At 43.6% G+C, this 18,560-nt stretch overlaps 1 protein-coding gene across 1 annotated transcript in view; it reads left to right on the top strand.

Annotated features, from left to right (window-relative positions):
• The first annotated feature begins 391 nt into the window (after window positions 1–391).
• Window positions 392–18,560, top strand: part of pcdh7a (protocadherin 7a) — a 40,510-nt gene continuing 22,341 nt past the window's right edge. Inside the window, exons 1-4 of the mRNA XM_040024410.1 lie at window positions 392–889; window positions 1,052–2,997; window positions 5,216–6,392; window positions 11,463–12,242. Coding sequence (XP_039880344.1) covers window positions 1,574–2,997; window positions 5,216–6,392; window positions 11,463–12,242 — 3,381 coding nt within the window. The 5' untranslated portion in view covers window positions 392–889; window positions 1,052–1,573. The remainder of the gene's footprint in view (window positions 890–1,051; window positions 2,998–5,215; window positions 6,393–11,462; window positions 12,243–18,560) is intronic.

Below are 18,560 nucleotides of genomic sequence, written 5' to 3'. Positions count from 1 at the left end.
GCCGTGCAACTATACCCGTCACAGGATTGTAAATATTACAACAATTTCCCATTACGTGAGAGCGCAAAGGCTGTGTCAATTTCTGCCTCTTTCAGAAAAGAATGAATGAAGCCCTCTACACTTGCCTCTGCAAAAGAGCTGCACCAGCAGAAATATGACTGAGCGCTGGGCTGACTTGTATTACAGCCAGATCACTCTCTTTTCTATCCGTCTCTCTTGTCCTTTGTATGAATACGTGAATAAAGATATTTCACCACCAGGAGCTGTCAGCAGCCCAGACACCAAGCCATTTAATCTTCCTATATGACAGGAAGGGGGGTGAGGTCTGTCCCCAGTAACCGACATACACACACAGCGACCCAACACCGCCTCTGCTGCCTCTCCCGTTACAGCTCAGCGATCGAGTTACGCGAATGGGGAAAAATGTTGCAGTAGCGAAGAGAGAGAGACACACACAGAGAGAGAGAGAGAGAGGCAGAGAGAGAGAGAGAGAGAGAGACTGCAGCATTGCTGGAGACCGGAGGCAGCAGCAGCAGTCCCGAGCAGTGCAGGTGAGAGGGAAAAAAAACCAGAGGAGGAGGCGCGTGTGGAGGAGTGAGAGAGAATGCGGGACTCTTGGAAAAAGACGCATCTACACTCGGTCCATCACCGAGACATCCATCCCGAACACGGGCTGCACAGGATTATGCTAAATTGATGCTGCACTCGGGATACCCCCCTTTTAGTCCACAAAGAGTGGCTCTGGTTTTTCTATTTTATGAGAAAATACATGATCAGAAAGTCGGCTTGCAAAACACTCCTCTCTCCAGATAACTTGCGTGAAGGAATCCGACTGCTTGGCACGTTGCTCCACTGCGGGAAAAAGAGGAAAACGCAGCTGGATCTGAAGGTAAGAAAAGATCCAGTCTAGCAGGATCCCAGAGACTTGTTTCAAACAGATTTTCATTCTTTTTCTGAGATTCGAGTAAATTTTGACCATCCGGAGAGCTGAGAGGCTGTTTTCTCTTTCTCCCCCTCTCTCTCTCTCTCTCTCTTTCTTTCTTTCCTCTAGTGGTGCTGCATTGCAGTTTCTAACTGTGAAAAACGCGAGAAAAGCCTCTGTCCCAAATGTGACTGGAATAAAAAGAAGTTACAAATAGCATTATGAACTGATAAGCGCCCTTGTCCGGATAGCTCTCCGGTTTACGGAGGGAAGAGAAAGAAGTGAGGAAGTGGATTAATCCAATTCTGATAATTTAGTTTTATTTTTTGCAGCAGGATGGATTTTTTTATATCTCTGAGGCTTAAACAGCCCAGCAAGATAAGAGCACTGCTGCTATAGAAGTTTGAAAATAAAAATCACTGGGTATAGGAGAAGAACAGAAGCAAGGAGCCTGTGCCACTGAAGTGAACTACAGTCAGAAAGCTTTTCTCCGGACCTCAGGCAGCAGTCCACAGAGAGTGGTAGAGAAAGGGTAAGAAAGGATAAACCAAACACCCACGCCGTGAGGTACACCAGAACATAAATAAAGAAGAGACGAGCCGCAGCTACGAGGCAGACAGAGCGGGAAGGAGAGAAGCGAGAGAAAGAGCCATGCAGAGGCTTGGTGCAGTGCACTCCTCCGCGGCGCAGGTTCTCAGCCTCGTGGTCTTAGTGCTGCAGCTGCTGACTCAGCTACCGGGTGCCGACTCAGCTCTCCGGTACCGGGTGGCGGAGGAGGGTCCACCTGACGTCAAGATTGGCAACGTAGCCGCAGACCTTGGCCTCACAGCAGGTACAGGCAGTGGGGATGTCACCTTTGCCCTGGAGAGCGGCTCAGAGTACTTCAAGATTGACAATGTGACAGGTGAGCTGACAACCGGCCCACGGCGCATCGACAGAGAGAAACTCCCCCAGTGCCAGATGATATTTGATGAAAATGAGTGTTTCTTGGACTTTGAAGTGTCAGTGATCGGGCCACTGCAGAGCTGGGTAGACCTGTTTGAAGGCCGTGTTGTCATCACAGACATCAATGACAATACACCTTCCTTCCCCTCACCTGTGCTGCAGCTCTCAGTTGAAGAGAATCGGCCCATTGGAACCCTTTACCTGCTTCCCACTGCCACAGACAGAGATTTTGGGCGAAATGGCATTGACCGTTATGAGCTCATTCAGGACGGTGGGGCTGGGTCAACTTCATCAAGACGCACAGCAGGAGGAAACCCCATTACTAGAGTAGATGGGCTTGGGGACCGGAGGGGTAGAAGTGGAGATAATGGGGGAGGAGCTAGAAGCAGTGTGTTTGAACTGCAAGTGGCAGATATACCAGATGGTGAAAAACAGCCACAGCTCATTGTGAAAGGCACCTTAGACCGTGAGCAAAAAGATTCATATGAGCTTGTCCTGAGGGTTCGAGATGGAGGGAACCCACCACGTTCCTCCCAAGCTCTGCTTCGTGTTTCTATCTCTGACGTGAATGACAACAGCCCACAATTTGAGAGGTCTACATATGAAGCAGAAATGGCAGAAAATGCCCCTCCAGGTACACCTGTCCTCCAGGTTAGAGCGTCAGACCGTGATATTGGAGTCAATGGGCAAGTGGAGTACGTCTTTGGAGCTGCAACTGAGTCTGTCAGGCGACTCCTAAGGCTGGATGAAGCAACTGGATGGCTGAGTGTTCTCCACAGGATTGATAGAGAAGAAGTGGCACAACTGAGGTTCACAGTAATGGCCAGGGACCGCGGCCAGCCACCCCGCACTGATCGAACCACGGTAGTTTTGGCTGTTCGGGATGAAAATGACAACGTTCCTGTTGTAGAGATCCGAAAAATTGGCCGGATCCCTGTACGAGACGGAGCCTCTTTAGTGCCAGAGAATGTCTTGGTGGACACACCAGTAGCTCTGGTCCAGGTGTCAGACCGGGACCAGGGAGAGAATGGAGCTGTGACTTGCACAGTAGTAGGAGATGTCCCATTCACACTCAAGCCAGCTGGGGAAACAGTGCTCCCACCCTTACCTGCAGATGACGCCTTTGACAGGTAAGATGAACCAAAACAGTTAACAGTGATAACTTACACAAAATCCTGAAAAGTTAAAAGTAAACGTGCCAGGATAAGTGTCTATCATTAAGCATTTGCTGAACAACACTGAATCAAAGACTAGATAATAAGTTACTTGGGCACACACTGTCAGATAATGAACCTCTATCCTAATAATAATTCCTTGCCAAAGCACGATGGAAATTTTTTAAGGAGCACAACACAGTAAGTTATCTTTGGTAATTATGAAGTAATGAGGCATTTCAAATAAAAGTTCAATATGATACACAATTTTACTTGAGCGGGGGACAAAACATTAGCAAACAGGCAGAATATTAGTAAAATAACATGTGTCTATGTATCATTAAGCACCTGAATCAAAATGACAGAGTTTAAAAACAACAGCGAGGTCATTGTTTATTAAAAAAAGGGTCATATACATCAAACAATACAACTTTAAAATTCCATCAAACACAGGTAATTTATAGCTATTTATTAACACTTACGTACAGTGATTAATTCAGTTATCAAAGAACACAGATGTGAACCCTGTGAAACTTGAACCCTTGATCCTTATACGGAGAGATTCTGTGGGCTCTGTCATGCTATGGAGGTCAAGTTCCTGGAACAGTTTGTTCCCTTAAAGGCAAGGGTCTCTAAAAATCAATACAAAGGTGTCCTGAGTGCTCACCTTTATTGCTTGATGAAATATTTCTGTACTGATGGCCTTAATCCATAGGGCACAAGGGGTCACTAAATGGTTTATGAGTGTAAAAATGATATGAATCATATGGTCTTTGTAGTAACCCCATCTCAACCCAGCACAACACCTATGGGAGATTTTGAACCATATACAAAGACCTGACTCTCTACCATTGTTATCAAAACATCAAATGTGGGAATATATATATTTTTAATAACAATATTTAATCCCCCCCCCCCCATTAGCGTTTCGCACACTTGTAGAATCAGTGATGAATGGTGAATAAAAGTTGTTCTAGAAGGAGCCTATTAGCTTAGTAAGATGCTTTTCTTCTTCTTTTGTAATTTGTCAACCCCCATTTTCCATAAACTGTACACTAATGTGAAGCTACTTCTTGGCTCACTCACTGGTATCTCCTCACCATACATACCATACAAACCTTGAACTGTGTGAACTGTTATCATGATTCAGAAATATACAGCATATGAAAATGTATATACACCTGCTTATTCTAACACTGATAACAACACATCCAGCAAACCGTTTCCATCTAGATCTCTGTTTTTCACAGAGAATTCAAGTGTTTTTCCATGCCAATTTCACTTGAGCTTAGTTCAAGTAGTGTCACTCATTCACTAACATTACAAAGTAGGGAAGCTATCTTACAATCTGTAAACTTAAGGCATAAATATTCATTATAGTCAAGGGCTTTGCACTTTTAAATAATATTATTCCAGCAGTGATGACTACAGATGTCAGTGCACTTCAGTCAGTTATAAGAATGTTCCCTTAAGGCATTGAATGGCAGGAGTGAGAAAAAAAAGACAAAGCCTCTTAGGATATTATTGTTAGTACCAGACACCTGTACAATGAGGTTAGTGGTTTTATTGAATGTAAGACTATTGTCGACTAAAGAAATTTGTCAAAGTGGTAACGATAAGAGGTCTTCACCACATCGATACATGGTTTTAATTAAAATGTCACAATCACAGTTTCTCCAGTGTTAGTGTCCCTTCACAGATTATTGCAGTCACCTTGGAAGATGTTTTTAAATCCAATGATTATTAAAGTAGCAAATATTAGAGCTGATTGAAAGAAAAGTGAAATTATTCGACAGATGTTAATTTTCAGGCAAAAAAAAGAACAAGGTATTCTCTAGTCCTTTCTTTTTAATTGAGTGCTTGTCTTTTTTTTTGTTTCTAATCACTGTGATCTACGTATCTCTATGCTTTTTTTCCTGTTGGAGAGACAACACAAGACTTTTGAAGATGTGACCTTGGGCTTTCTAAAATCAAAAGAAGTGACATTTTGTATGATATGATAATAGAACATTTCCCATAAAAATACCAAGACAATAGCCACTTAACTTTCTGCAACACCTGGTGTCTCAGTGCCAGTGCAGTTTAATAAGAAATACCATTATTTGTCTCCACCGGAGATCAGACGTATATCATTTCCCTGTAAAATGTCTATTGCATTCATGTTTCTTTTTTTTTCTTTTTTCTTTTTTTACAGGAACAAGAAAAAGTACTTCTTACACACTTCTGCCTTGCTGGACTACGAGGCCACAAAAGAGTACAGTGTAACAATTGTGGCAGTAGATTCTGGCAGCCCCAGTCTCTCTAGTAACAGCTCATTGATGGTGCGAGTTGTAGATATCAATGACCATGCTCCAACCTTTGCCCAGAGTGTTGTGGAGGTCCACTTTGCAGAGAACAACTCGCCTGGCGAACGGGTAGTCACTGTTGTAGCTACAGATGCAGACAGTGGCAAGAATGCTGAAATTGCCTACTCACTCGACCCTGTTGCTAATGGACCATTTTACATAGATGCAGACAATGGAGACATTCGTGCCACTGGGGTTTTGGACCGTGAGCAGCGAGAGCGATATGAACTGCGGGTTTTTGCAAAGGACAAAGGCACCCCGTCTTTACAAGGCTCTGCCAGCGTTGTTGTTCAGGTGACCGATCGCAATGACAACGCTCCAAAGTTTGTTCAGGAAATCTTCACATTTTATGTAAAGGAGAATCTGCTAGCCAACAGTCCAGTCGGCATGGTCACTGTGACTGATGCTGACGAAGGTCAGAATGCAGAACTAAGTCTTTTTGTAGAGATGGATGGAGTTGATGAGAAGATGACAGGAGAAAAATCAGAGGGAGAAGATGGTAAAAAAGAGAATGAAGAGTTGTTCTCCATTGAGAACAACACTGGAACAATCTTCTCTTCTGCATCATTTGACCGTGAAAAGCTTTCCACCTACACTTTCCGTGTCCGGGCAGTGGATGGAGGTGAGCCTCGCAAAACTGCTACTGCCACCGTCTCGCTCTTTGTGACGGACGAAAATGACAACGCCCCCGCAATTACTTCTCCAGCCAACGAGTCCTACACCCTCCTACCGCCTGCTAGCAGTGCCCGCACCATTGTCAAAACTGTAACAGCCATAGACTCAGACACAGGCCCAAATGCTGATCTTCACTACTCTCTAGTAGGAGGAAATCCCTTCCGACTGTTTGAGATTGGCCACACCAATGGAGTGATCACCCTGGCAGAGCCTCTGGAGCGGCGCCACAGAGGTCTACATCGTTTGGTGGTCCGAGTGAATGACAGTGGCATCCCCTCTCTCTGTGCCACTGCGCTGGTTCATGTCTTCATTAATGAGAGCTTGGCTAATGCTTCACTAGTGGATGCACAGGTAACTTCATGTATTAATACAGGCTTATGCTAACTGATTTCTCCCACAGAGTACATTAAGTTAAATAACTCAAAGTAAAAGATTTAATGAAACCTACTGTCCCTTTTTGGTAAATGTGAACCACAATTCCACACTGTTGGTAATGATAACAAATATTGACAGCGATGGTATTGCCCCGGGGCCTACTTAAACGGCCACAAAGTCTACACATTACAGTGCAGGAGCTGTGGCTGCAGAATGAATAAATGCAGAGATTCTGCAGCCTGCATGGTGTAATTTTCAGACAGTTTTTTGGGGGGAAATGTGCCTACATTTGCCCCAGATAAAGAAGCCCATTTCTCAATTGATGGCTACTGGCAATGCCAGCTTCTTTGTAGTTTTGAGCCTACTGGAGTGTGTTCTTTGTCCAGCATGCATTGTTATAATGCGTGTGTGGTTAAAATAACTGTTATTACTGAAGTGGTTCTCCTTTTATGGTACATTGAACTCAAAGCTGAAAGCATTAGGTGTGTGTGTGTGTGTGTGTGTGTGTGTGTGTGTGTGTGTGTGTGTGTGTGTGTGTGTGTGTGTGTGTGTGTGATAGAGAGAGGGAGAGTGAGAGAGAGAGAGGAGAGGAAAAGAGTGTGTTTGAGAGAGAGAGAGCATTAGAGGTAAGTATGTTAGAGAGCCAGCGAGAGAGAGATCGCCCTGTCCCAGTTTTGGCCCTCTGATACAGAATAGGTTGAAGTATGTTCGTACATTTGAGTAGAAGTTATTCCAGAGCCGTGTCTCTTAACTATAGACTTGAATATTAATGCAGTATAGAGTTTGCATTGTGTTTTGAAGCACACTGTGAAGAGAAGAGACACGGGCAGAGATTAGATAAAGTAAACCACTTCAAATTGTAAAGGAGTAATGTTTACTGGGAGAATAAAGAGAATCTTTAATATATAATGCATCTGCTATTACTGAATAAATCTGTGTGGCTTTCTGAAACAGAAGTCTTCAGAGCAAGATCAGAGTTGGCTTGAAAGAGCCACACGGAGGTGCAGAGGTAATTGACTAGACTCAAAGACATTACCGAGATACCAAAAATAACTACAACAGTATGAGTTCAAATTTAGCTTATGCTATGCTGGTGGAAATCTTTCTTTCTCCTCTGCCTCCGTATTAATCAAATGAACTTCCCATTACACTTTAAAAATGTTCAATTAAGTTATAAATGCTGGCAGGTAATAATTACTGAAACTTTATCTCTGGTGTGGAAATTGGTACTGGCGCTTAATTAATTAAATTGGTTCTGTGGCTTTGTGGTTAGAGTGTTTGTGCTGAACTTGTGGTTTCAACTCCCACTTGAAACTTGGGCAGGAACTCATTCTTAGATTTTCTCTGAGTAATAGGTCTTCAGCTGTCCACTCTTTGCATGTATCATGATTTATATAAATATAAATATTATATACATAGTAGTGAGGTAGTGAGGCGAACAGTAAGAGTAGTAAGAGGCACACATATAACAAGCAAAAAAAAAATGTTTTGGTCAATATGGACAGCATAAAAAGTTCCACTGAACTCTGCCTAACCTATGCAAAATGTTAGCTGAATCTGTAAGAGCACACTTTATAATGCAGATGCACCTCTTGCAGACTTTACCTCGATCTATGCTTGTTGTAGTGTATTGCTTCCCTGGGTGGGAAGATGATTAAAAATGAGACAGTTGGAGAATATATATGATTGCCAGCTGAGAAATGTAAACTTTAACTAATTTCTCATTTTCTGTTATGTTAGTATAGCTATTTTAGACAGTTGCATAGCAACTACAGTAAAACTGTGCTAAACATGCCCTCTGAGTAATCTAAATCCTTGTATTGAACCACACTTAAAGCTAAATGTTGTGTTTTAGCAAGGGAAAAACATCCTGTATTACCTCAGCTTGAAAGTTTTGACTCACCTCATGTGGAGACAATTTGGCATCCAGATATCTTTTCGAACAAAGTCAAACAAATGAGTGCAGACAGAGGGTGAATGACTTTATCACAAGGGAGTAAATAGAACACCTTATGAATTTAACACTTAAAAATAAAAATATATATAAAAAAAAATCCCAAGAAATCAAAGAGATGAGAATTTAAAAAGATCACGAGGTAAGTGATGAAACAATACCAGGGCAGGAAAAATTAGCTGCAGTATGCCTAAATGACCATGCCACTGAATCAAACAATAGGGTGTAATATATCCAAGCTGATATAAAAGCTGTCTGTGATTACAATATGCATAGTTTAGTGTGACTGTAAGGAGGAACTTGAAGGAGTAATTGAGTAGAAGTCATTGAAGAGAGAATACCTCCATCTCATAATGAAGTCAAACTGAGTGGTGGATGGATGCCAGATGCAATTAGGGAACGAAAACGGCTGCTGCTGCTGCAGTAGCACCGCGGCAGAAAATTACCCCAGTCGTTTCTATCCAACATTACTGGGAGAGCCACATGTTGGATAATTATCTGGAATATCATTCTGCAGAGTTTGAGGTAGAAGAAGAAAGAATTTAGTTGTGAGATTTTAGACATTGCTGTCATTTGGGACCCCTTAAGGTACATCAAAAGTGTGATCTACTATGAAGTTCACTTTCACATTTTGACCAATTGTATTTTATCTCAGTTCATATATATATATCTATATATATATAGATTTTTTTATATTTTTTTCATCTTAAAAATGTACGATTTTTAAAAGTGTTGCTATTCTGTGGTGTGAATTTATTGAGCCCCCAGCCGGGAATGAGTACTTTTCAAGTATTGGCTAGTTGTGTGGACTCCTTGTCTGGATGCATCAGTATCTGCAGTGACATGCTGATAACTGAATCCTTGGAGAGTAGAACAGATAGATGCTAATGTTAGGTCCAGCTAGAATAAAGCTCATGCAGCAGAATGGAAGATTCCTCTGGGATTTTGGGATGCGTCACAAGGTTGAATTCAAATGTAGGGGTAGAGTTGGCAGCTTATACTGCTCAACACTTGGGGCATCTAATGTTCTTGTGCAGGTATGCTGTACCCATACCTGCATACAGCATGCATATCTACACTTGGATGACAATACATGGGCTGTCTCATCTTCTCACACGCACACTCACACACACACACACACACACACACACACACACACACACACACACACACACACACACACACACACACACACAGAGAGAGAGAGGAGATGATTCACAAGCATACACCTTGCACCATTTCGTGTTTTTTGCCGTCACATGTGCCTGTGTGCTCACTCAAACACACACAGACTTGGCGGCTGCACCATCACATACTGGTATCTGTACATATGACACACCATCGCAATGTTCTCTTTGTTCTGCACACACAATACAGCAGACAGTGCAGGGGATGCGCTATGCCAGAGACGCCCAGTAGAATGAGAATGGAAAGGAATACTGCAGGCAAAAGAACAGTGGGGCTGATGGGAGAGCGGAGCCTGGCAGAGAGGCCCTCTGCAGTGGAAGCAGAATAATGGAATAGAACCAACACAACTCAGTGAAAAACAATGAAACTTAACCCTGATAGATGGGGATAAAACAACGAACTACAACACTGCCAGGCTTATTCTCAGCTCATGGATAACAAAAAGAATGCCTCTGTATAAGTGAGCCTTATATGCCTTTTGTAGTATAATGAGCAAGTCACACAGTGCAGCTGTATGAGCAGAATTTTCTGCAGTATTACTAACACTGCAGGTTATACCATATATTTTTTTTATTGAGCCATCTGAAGCCATGAGGGCTCATATTTAACTTTTTTTTCTCCCATTCATCCTTGCATACTTTATTATCTAACATTCTTAAGCAGCAGGCGGCAGGAATTACATGAGTCAGTAGTTTTTTGTCTAGATGGGTCAAAGAAATTGTCGTATGAGCTCTGTGACAAGGTGTCGGGATTGCTGAATGAGTTGTCTCGCTAACAGCTTACACTCTCTGCGGGCATGTGTAGGTGCATGAATAGATATCACTGTGCTCATATCTGTCTAAACTTGTAGTGCATCTAAATAATGATTCTGCCTACAAAGCTGGTTTGTATTGATTAGTCGTATTTAAATTCATGAGTCTACCCCATATTATCAGCAGGGCTGTGCAGACCAGAACACCACAGCCTCATTGTCTCCTGTCGAGCAAGGCTCCATATCCACTAATGGCTGTGTTTGTGTTTCAGCATAACCCACTTTCTTATAATGATCCTTTTATTAGTGTACAAGCTCAGAGCATGTCTGAGCTTCAATCCTGTATATGTGTTCATAAAGGAAGATAATTGTTAGATCTATCTTAAGCCCAGAGACAAAATATGTGCAATATGCTGTATATTGAAATGGATTAGCGTGGATTTACCTTGTAACAAAACCATTATGCTAAACAGAACAAACTTGAGACCTTAAAATGTGGGGAAAAAAATGGCTCTAAAGACAATTCCACAGAGCTCACATATTTACAGTAGCCTCCTTATTTGTCTAACTGTCCAATTCGCAGTGCAAAAATTGTGATACCAAATCCTTAACAAATCCATGCCTACGCTTTCATTTACAATAGGGACATTGTTCATTGATGAGACAGTAGATGAGTTTGCATTCAGAGGGTGTATTCATAATGTCTCTTGAATTTATTTTCACATTTACTGACTGTTTCTCCTACTTTTCCCATTCCTAACTGCCCATGAGCTCAATGTCTAAAGTTTCATTTTATTCTTTTAATCAGCTTTAAACTGTATAATCCCAGATTTTTTCTCTACTACTGCAGAAGATGCGAGATCACAAGTGAAGAATTGCAGGCACAATTTGAAATGCTGCAACTGGGAAGCAAGAGCAATTATATATTTAGTGACACCCTATGTGTCTGGGAATAATGGAAAGCTCTCACACTAAAACACAGTGTAATTAAGATGACGATGCTGTTTGATGTTTCTCTGTGGCTCACCCCCACTGTGTCATCTTTTTACAGTTGCTGCTCTAAACTTTTTATTGATGGTTTGTCTCTGCATTCCTTTTCCTTCTTTACTCTGCATTTGCATCTTATCTTTCCCCCTATTCCCTTTCTCCCCAGGTGGCCCGAAGCCTGATGGCTCCACTGTCACTAGACATTGCAGGGGACCCAGACAGCGAGCGTGCGTTAGGCAAGCAGCGCCTCAGTGTAGCAATTGGTGTCCTGGCAGGAGCCGCAGCAGTCATCTTGGTTATTCTTCTGGTAGTCACAGCTCGGCAGTGTGGTGCTCAGGGTAAGAATGGCTATGAGGCCGGCAAGAAGGAGCCAGAGGAAGATTTCTTTGGTCCCACGGGGGCGCAGCCACAGGTTGGCCGTGGTGGGGGATCAGATCGTGGACGCAAGCCTCGGAGGGACAAGCGCAGTGGAAGCAGTGGGAATGGACCTGGAGGAGGAAAGTCAGACAGAGCCCTCTACAGTGGTATAGTCACAGTCAACGGACTGCGTCGCCATGCCAATGATGATGATGAAGAGGATCTGAGCAGTGCTAGTGAGCGCCTGGCAGCTCGTTACTGTGCTGTGGATGGTGACCCTGGAAGCCCGCGGATGGGCGGTGGTAGGAGGCATCAGTCAAGCCCAGATCTGGCCCGGCACTACAAATCCAGCTCGCCCCTCCCCGCAGTGAATCTTCAGCCTCACTCACCTCCAGCAGAGGGAAAGAAGCACCAGGCAGTCCAGGAGCTGCCTCCCTCTAACACCTTTGTAGGCAGTGGTGGGTGTGTGGGAAGTGCTGGTTCCAGCAGCAGCAGTAGTGGAGGCAGTGGCAATGCAGATGCCATGTCCCTGGGATCTGACCAGTGCTCAGAGTACGGCTGCCAGACTGGAAACAAGTACAGCAAACAGGTAGGCGCTCTGGATGTTGAATATTCTTTTGACTGGTCCCTCTTTACAACTCTGTCTTAAAAAACTCAGCTCTTTCTGTCTCTTTGTCTCTTTGTCCGCTGTGTGGCTCCTGATCTCCTCCTTTTCATCCCAGGCTTCATGTCTTCTTATTCACACATCTGCTGACATACTGTACTGCAAACCCTGTCGCTGATGTCTAAACACCATTTTATCTCCACAAAATAGCTGTCAGTGTGTGTGTGTGTATGCTTACGCACTTTTTTGTGTCTGTGTCAGCATACTAAGCCTATGAGCAGTGTGGCGGTAGCCTGCTGTCAGACGCGTGCGCTCCATGTCAAACATCGGCCCTCTGTTTAGCAAGATCTACTACAGGGCACATACATCAAGCTCACACTGTAGCCAAAGAGTACGTGAATGTGCATGATTGTGTGTATATGTGCGCGCGCACACGTGTGTGTATGTGACACCGTGTGTATGAACCCCTGAGGAGATCAGTCAGAGTGAAAACAGAGAGGGGTGTGGGTGAATAGTTGCTTCCAGCAGGGTAATTGGTCATTTTGTGTTTCTGTTTCCCTTGTCAAGCTGTTATCTTTCTTCCATTTAGCATATATGTTTATCCCATAAACAATATCAGTCATATAGTTAATGGATGCAATGGCTTTGGTTTTCAATCCAGGCGCTGCAGTTAAAAGCTGAATTCCTGCTGATAAATAAATGCACCATAGAGATGGTCACTCACCCCTCCACCTACACATGTATACACATTTACAAATACACAGACACAGTCACTATCTATCATCACGGCCACACTGACACAGCAGGGTCTCCGGACTCCGTAGGGAGTGCGCCCACGAGTGATATTTGAATGACAGCTAACCCTGCTTAAAGAGGCGGGCTTCTCATTTCCTTGACAGACAAGTCTACATTTATCCTCCACGTGGTGAGAAAAGTGCTGATGTGGTCATTAAAAGGGAAGGAGAGCAGCTTCTTAGGCTAATCAGTTCATACATGGGCTCTCTGATCCCGCTCAGTGCACGTGCACACACACACACACACAGGAACACTCACACATATGCATACGCACACAAACTGCAGAGGTTAATCCATTACGGATTCAATCCTCTTAATCTGCCATTCCCAGGGAAAGAAAATGCTTACTGGGAGAGTTTGGTGTTCATGCTTATGTGCACTCAAAACATGCCAGAGCAGAGAGAGACTCACACAGACACACAAACTGACAGAGTAATGAATTATTGATCGGATGTGGTAATTAACTCCCATTCTGCAGTGAGGTTTGCCCCCTCCCCACCCAAGCCGACCCCCAAAATTTCCAACACCCACTGGTTTCATACACAGTGTGTGTGTGCTGGCTAAGATTTTGGGAGCTCATGCGTGACTTGGTTTCGCTTACATGTCAAAATTTGTTAACTCAAACAGTTTAGCGACATGAGCAGGTTTTTGTTTGTGGGTGCCTGTCACTTTGCTTGCGGTAGTGCTTATTCCATGAAGGCATATGCATTTTATACATGAGTGCAAGTGAGAGATAGACTCCGGGAGTAATAGGTGGTGTGCATGTGCCAGATGTAGGATTTGCGATGCCAACAGAAATTGGAATAGAATTAGATCAGGAGTGGGTGAGAATTACAGAAGGTTAGGAGGGGGAAGAAGATGGAGTAAACGAGATGGGGCAGAACTTCTGCATTTTAAAGCTACTTTACTGGGTCAGTGAAAATATTAAAAGCTGTTCATTTGAAGTCAGCACATCATCAGACCAACTTGGATGCTCATGAATAAAGTGCAAGATTGCATCAAAGAGGAAACAAGATCACAAGACAGCTCAGTTAATAGTGTTGGTTGTTTTTATGTAAATTGTCCACTGAGGAGTAGGGAGAGAGAAAGTGGGAAAGATATCTGTATACGAATGGAAATGGTGAGGGACAAAATGGTGAAAAAAACAGAAATGTGGTCTAAATGATTAGATATTTAACTAAATTCCACAAAAAGTGTGTGTGTCCGTGTGTGTTTGTGTTGGGGGTCGGGGGTGTGTGTCTCTAACAGTAATAGAAAAATTATAGAGGTTCAATACCAAACTTCTTCTTCTTGCTCACCACAGTTGATCAACTGCCTCCATCTCACCCTGTCTCTAACATCCTCCTCTGTCACGCCCACCCCCTTAATTTCCACTATATCCATGAATCTTGTCTGTCTTTTTCCTCTTTTCCTTCTGCTCAGGAGCTCCATTTTCAACATCCTTTCCCCAACATACCTACTATCCCTCCTCTGCACATGTCGAGAGCATCTCAGCCTCAGACTTTGTCTGTAAATTGATCAACCCGTGCTATCCCCCTGATATACTCATTTCTAACCTTGTCCATCCTGGTCACACCTTAACATCTTCAACTCTGCCACCTCCAGCTTGGCCTCCTGTCGTTTCATCAGTCTCCAAACCATATATCATAGCAGCTCTCACTAACACCTTCCCTTTTCACTCTTGCTACTATCTTTCAGTCACAAATCATCCCTGACACTTATCTCCACCCACTCCACCCTGCCTGCACTCTCCCCTTCACCTCTCTTACATGCTGTCCAGTGCTGTGGAGGTTGGTTGAGCCCAGGTATTTAGATTTGTTTACCCTCGCCACCTCTGTTCCTTGCAACTTCACTTTTACACCTGCAGTGGACAAATTCTAAGAAAGACGATAGGAGTATGTTTCTCCAAGAAAAGAGAGGCATGGAATGCGGGGAGTAAAGATAGAAGACAAGAGAGCGAGAGAAAGAGAGAGGTCTGGTTTGGGTGGCAGCCAGAGACTGAGAGCGGACTGCTGAGATGTGGGTCATCAGGATACCCGTTGGCATCAGGACACATTAATGATCACAGCAGTCACATGGCACTGCAGTCAATATGGGCAAAGTGGCCTTGTTCCACCCTTTAACTCCACCACACACAAAAAAAATGCACAATTCATCACAACAAGGTTCCTGCTGTCTGTTGTCCTCAGTCACCCACAATTAAAGCTTATCAAACTTAACAGTTATGTTCCAGTTATCTTTGGTTTTCATCCTTTTTGCAGAGTGTAACTTAATCTGAAAGAGCGCTTTGAACTTTTCACTTGTTCACTTTTCTCCCCTTTTAACTCTCACTCCCTCTTCCTTTCCATCAGTCTCCAACTTTCTTTGCCATATGCCAGGCTATAAATCTAAACACCCCGTCGCTGGTACCCTTGCATCTTCCATGCGCCACACTGACCTCCGAGAATAAATCGACTCAGCATTTTCACTAGTGCGACTTCTTTTACTGTAGTGTGCACTTTCTCTCTTGCTGAACCCAGCGGGTGTGCGGGGGCGGGTGAGCGCTCAGTGCCACAAAGGCTGAATCGAACCAGTCACACATCATCTTAAACCCATGCACACACATTCAGTCCAAGTCCAATCAATGTCCTGTTAACAAGGCCAAGACTGCAGTGGAAACAGGTGGGTCGACGGTGCAGTTTTTTGCGCACTGCACATTTCTGCAACACTTGGTGAAGGTCACTGCTGGACTCTCACAACACGGGGCACTTGTATTGGCACAGCAAGGTCAGGTGAAGGTGAGTTTGTGGTGAACAGGACTCATCCGGCCAGTCTTGTCCATCTAATTGGACTGTATGGACGGGTGCGGGTGGAGAGATTAGGTCTACTGGATTATAAAATTGAAAAGCAGCTTTTCATTTCAGCAAAATCCCTCCAGGATTAAATATGATGAGCCTCTGTCACAGACTCAGATTCATGCATGCCACATGAATGCATCCGCACATACGCCCCCTGTGATAACATGCAGCGTGCATTTGGGTCGTAGAGGTGAAGGTACTGTCATCCAGAAACAAACAGAAACACACACACACTGTCCCCTCCCTGTCGCTTTGTTACACACACGAATGTGCGCACTGTAACCATCCCGTGACCCTTGTCATGATGATACCAGCACACTGAGGTATTTATTAAAGTCACGACGAGTTCAGGCCACTCAGCCAGCCATATGCTCAAGGGGCGAGTAGATGGGAGATGAGGAGGTGGAGGTAAGTGGGAGGTGAGAAGGACAAGGTAACCAAAGTGGGGATCACCCATTGAGCCAGACTGAAACTGATCTGCTGACCTGGCAGCAAAGCACGAGGGGAGGGGAGGTGCTGGGGTTAGAGGCAGTGGACTTGAGAGAGGAAACATGAGCCAGACTGAATGAAATGAGACAGAGTGAGAGAGGTTTAAATGATGGAAGGAGACTAAGAAAGGGTTGACCATCGCACTATCCCCTCTTAGGTGCTTGGCTGTAGATTTAGAACACTTGCTTACCCTGTAAACATTGATTTTCCGCTTGATCGAGATTGTACGAACATAAATAGTCTGCGTCTGAAAGTGCACTGAAGGTCCATTATTAAAACTCACAAACAAACTGACATTTGTAAACATCGAGAAACACGAATTTCCCTTTTATTGACAGTTTTGTCGACCTGCCATTCAGCAGTACTTTGTGGGCTCTTGGCATGAAGAGCCACAGTTGAATGGAAGTGCAAAAGCATCTTCATCGCACCTTCGATTTAAGATTTAGAAGCATCAGCTGAAATTGAAAGAATAATAGTTTGTTAGTTAAATCATTTCATTCAACATTTATATTTTAAATATAGGCAACGATCAGATTTATAAATGACTCATAAATGTTTTTGTCATGTTTTTTAAGGTCACTGGACAAAATAATCCTTTACTTTTTTATTCATGTTTTTATTTATTTATTTCCATGTTTACAGTGTAGTACTGTACATAGTATAGACATATCTACAATCACAGGTTTTGAGCTATCCATCTGTTTGAACTCCTCTGTTGTTAGAACAGCTACATTGATATAAATTTAACTGAAAGAAACTAAGCTCATTTTTGACTGAATCTGACCAAACAAATCTTCAGCTGTATTGCGCTCACTTCCACAGATATAACTTTGTAATACAGGGGAAAAGCCTTAGCTTGAGGACCAGATTTGGTTTCAAATTCCTGAAAAATGGTAAATGTGAAAGCACTGCAGGGCTGCATCTGCACAAGAACTGTTTTGGTCTCATTTCGAAGCTGCCATTTCACACCTGTTTTTCTGCTATTTTCTCCAGGACTATGTAGAGTGTATTGGGCCGTGACTGCTGCCGAAACTTTTCAGATTGCACAGCGGCGCTCCAACTGAACACAAAATGATTGAGAACTGCAGCTGCTACTGCTGCTGGGCTGGCATGCTGCTTTCACAATGTAGCCAGCGTAGACAAGGTGCAGTCCAAATGTCCTCAGTGGGATGAAGATGAGGTTTTTAAAGTGATGTTTTGGTCACCCATACTCTTTAAAACGCTTTGACTCAAGATAAGAATGTGAACGTAAAAAGTAAAGGGCAACAGGCGATGCTAAAGGTTGAGATTATTTTTAGGATTCATTGAATTAAAGCCACAAAGACAGCATGTGCACTTCCATGTGTGGCAGCCTAAGTGCAGCCAGAGAAAGACAAAGGAAGGAGAGAATCAGAGGGAGGGAGGTTGCAGGAGGCAAAAGGAGACAAATTGTCTGTTTCCTTACACATCAAGGTCAACCAGAGCTGGAATGTGATTAGAAGTCCCTTGTCTGTCTCAGCTGTTTACCACACAAGATAATACAGACAGGCTGTTCAGCTGATAATGTTACCGTGTTAACAACTCCTCCCTTCAGCTTTTGTTTCAACTTGGAAATGGCAAGAATGTGGGAATGTCTTTCCAGCAGATACATGCACTCACGCAGGCAAGCTGAAGCAGGGATACATGTGGCAGGCACTGTCAAAATTATGATTTTAACACACACAGACGTGCCCACCGAAACACTTTTGTGTGTACATAATAGCACATAATTACACACCCTCCCAGATCCTTATGCATACACACTTTTTCACTGCAAGCAAATGAAGTCTGATAAGAATATGATGACACACAAGTGGATAGGAAAGTTTTCCATCTCTTACATCAGTTTCTTCTTCCATTCCCTCTGGATCGGAATCACATTCACAAGCCCGGGCACACTCTGCCTCCAAGAATCACACACATCCGCGGAGGCTCACAAACACTCTCTCTTAACTCCCTGACACAGACACACATTTGAGCACACACAAAGACCTACATAGCAAGCCCCTCACTGCGATGCTTCCTTTTATTTGCGTCTTGAAGACTCTGCTCCGCATTGTACAGCTCGGCATTCAGCTCATCTGCCTTCCAGCATTACCTTAATGGCTGTCTGTGGGTTGAGCAATTTTACCCAATATTGCTAAACAAAAGCACTCTTTCTCAC

The sequence above is a fragment of the Simochromis diagramma genome, unplaced genomic scaffold (assembly GCF_900408965.1).
Source record: "Simochromis diagramma unplaced genomic scaffold, fSimDia1.1 OVJJ01000302.1, whole genome shotgun sequence".
Taxonomy (NCBI): domain Eukaryota; kingdom Metazoa; phylum Chordata; class Actinopteri; order Cichliformes; family Cichlidae; genus Simochromis; species Simochromis diagramma.
Note: the sequence above shows the minus strand (reverse complement) of the source record. Positions and strands in the feature narration are given on the sequence as shown.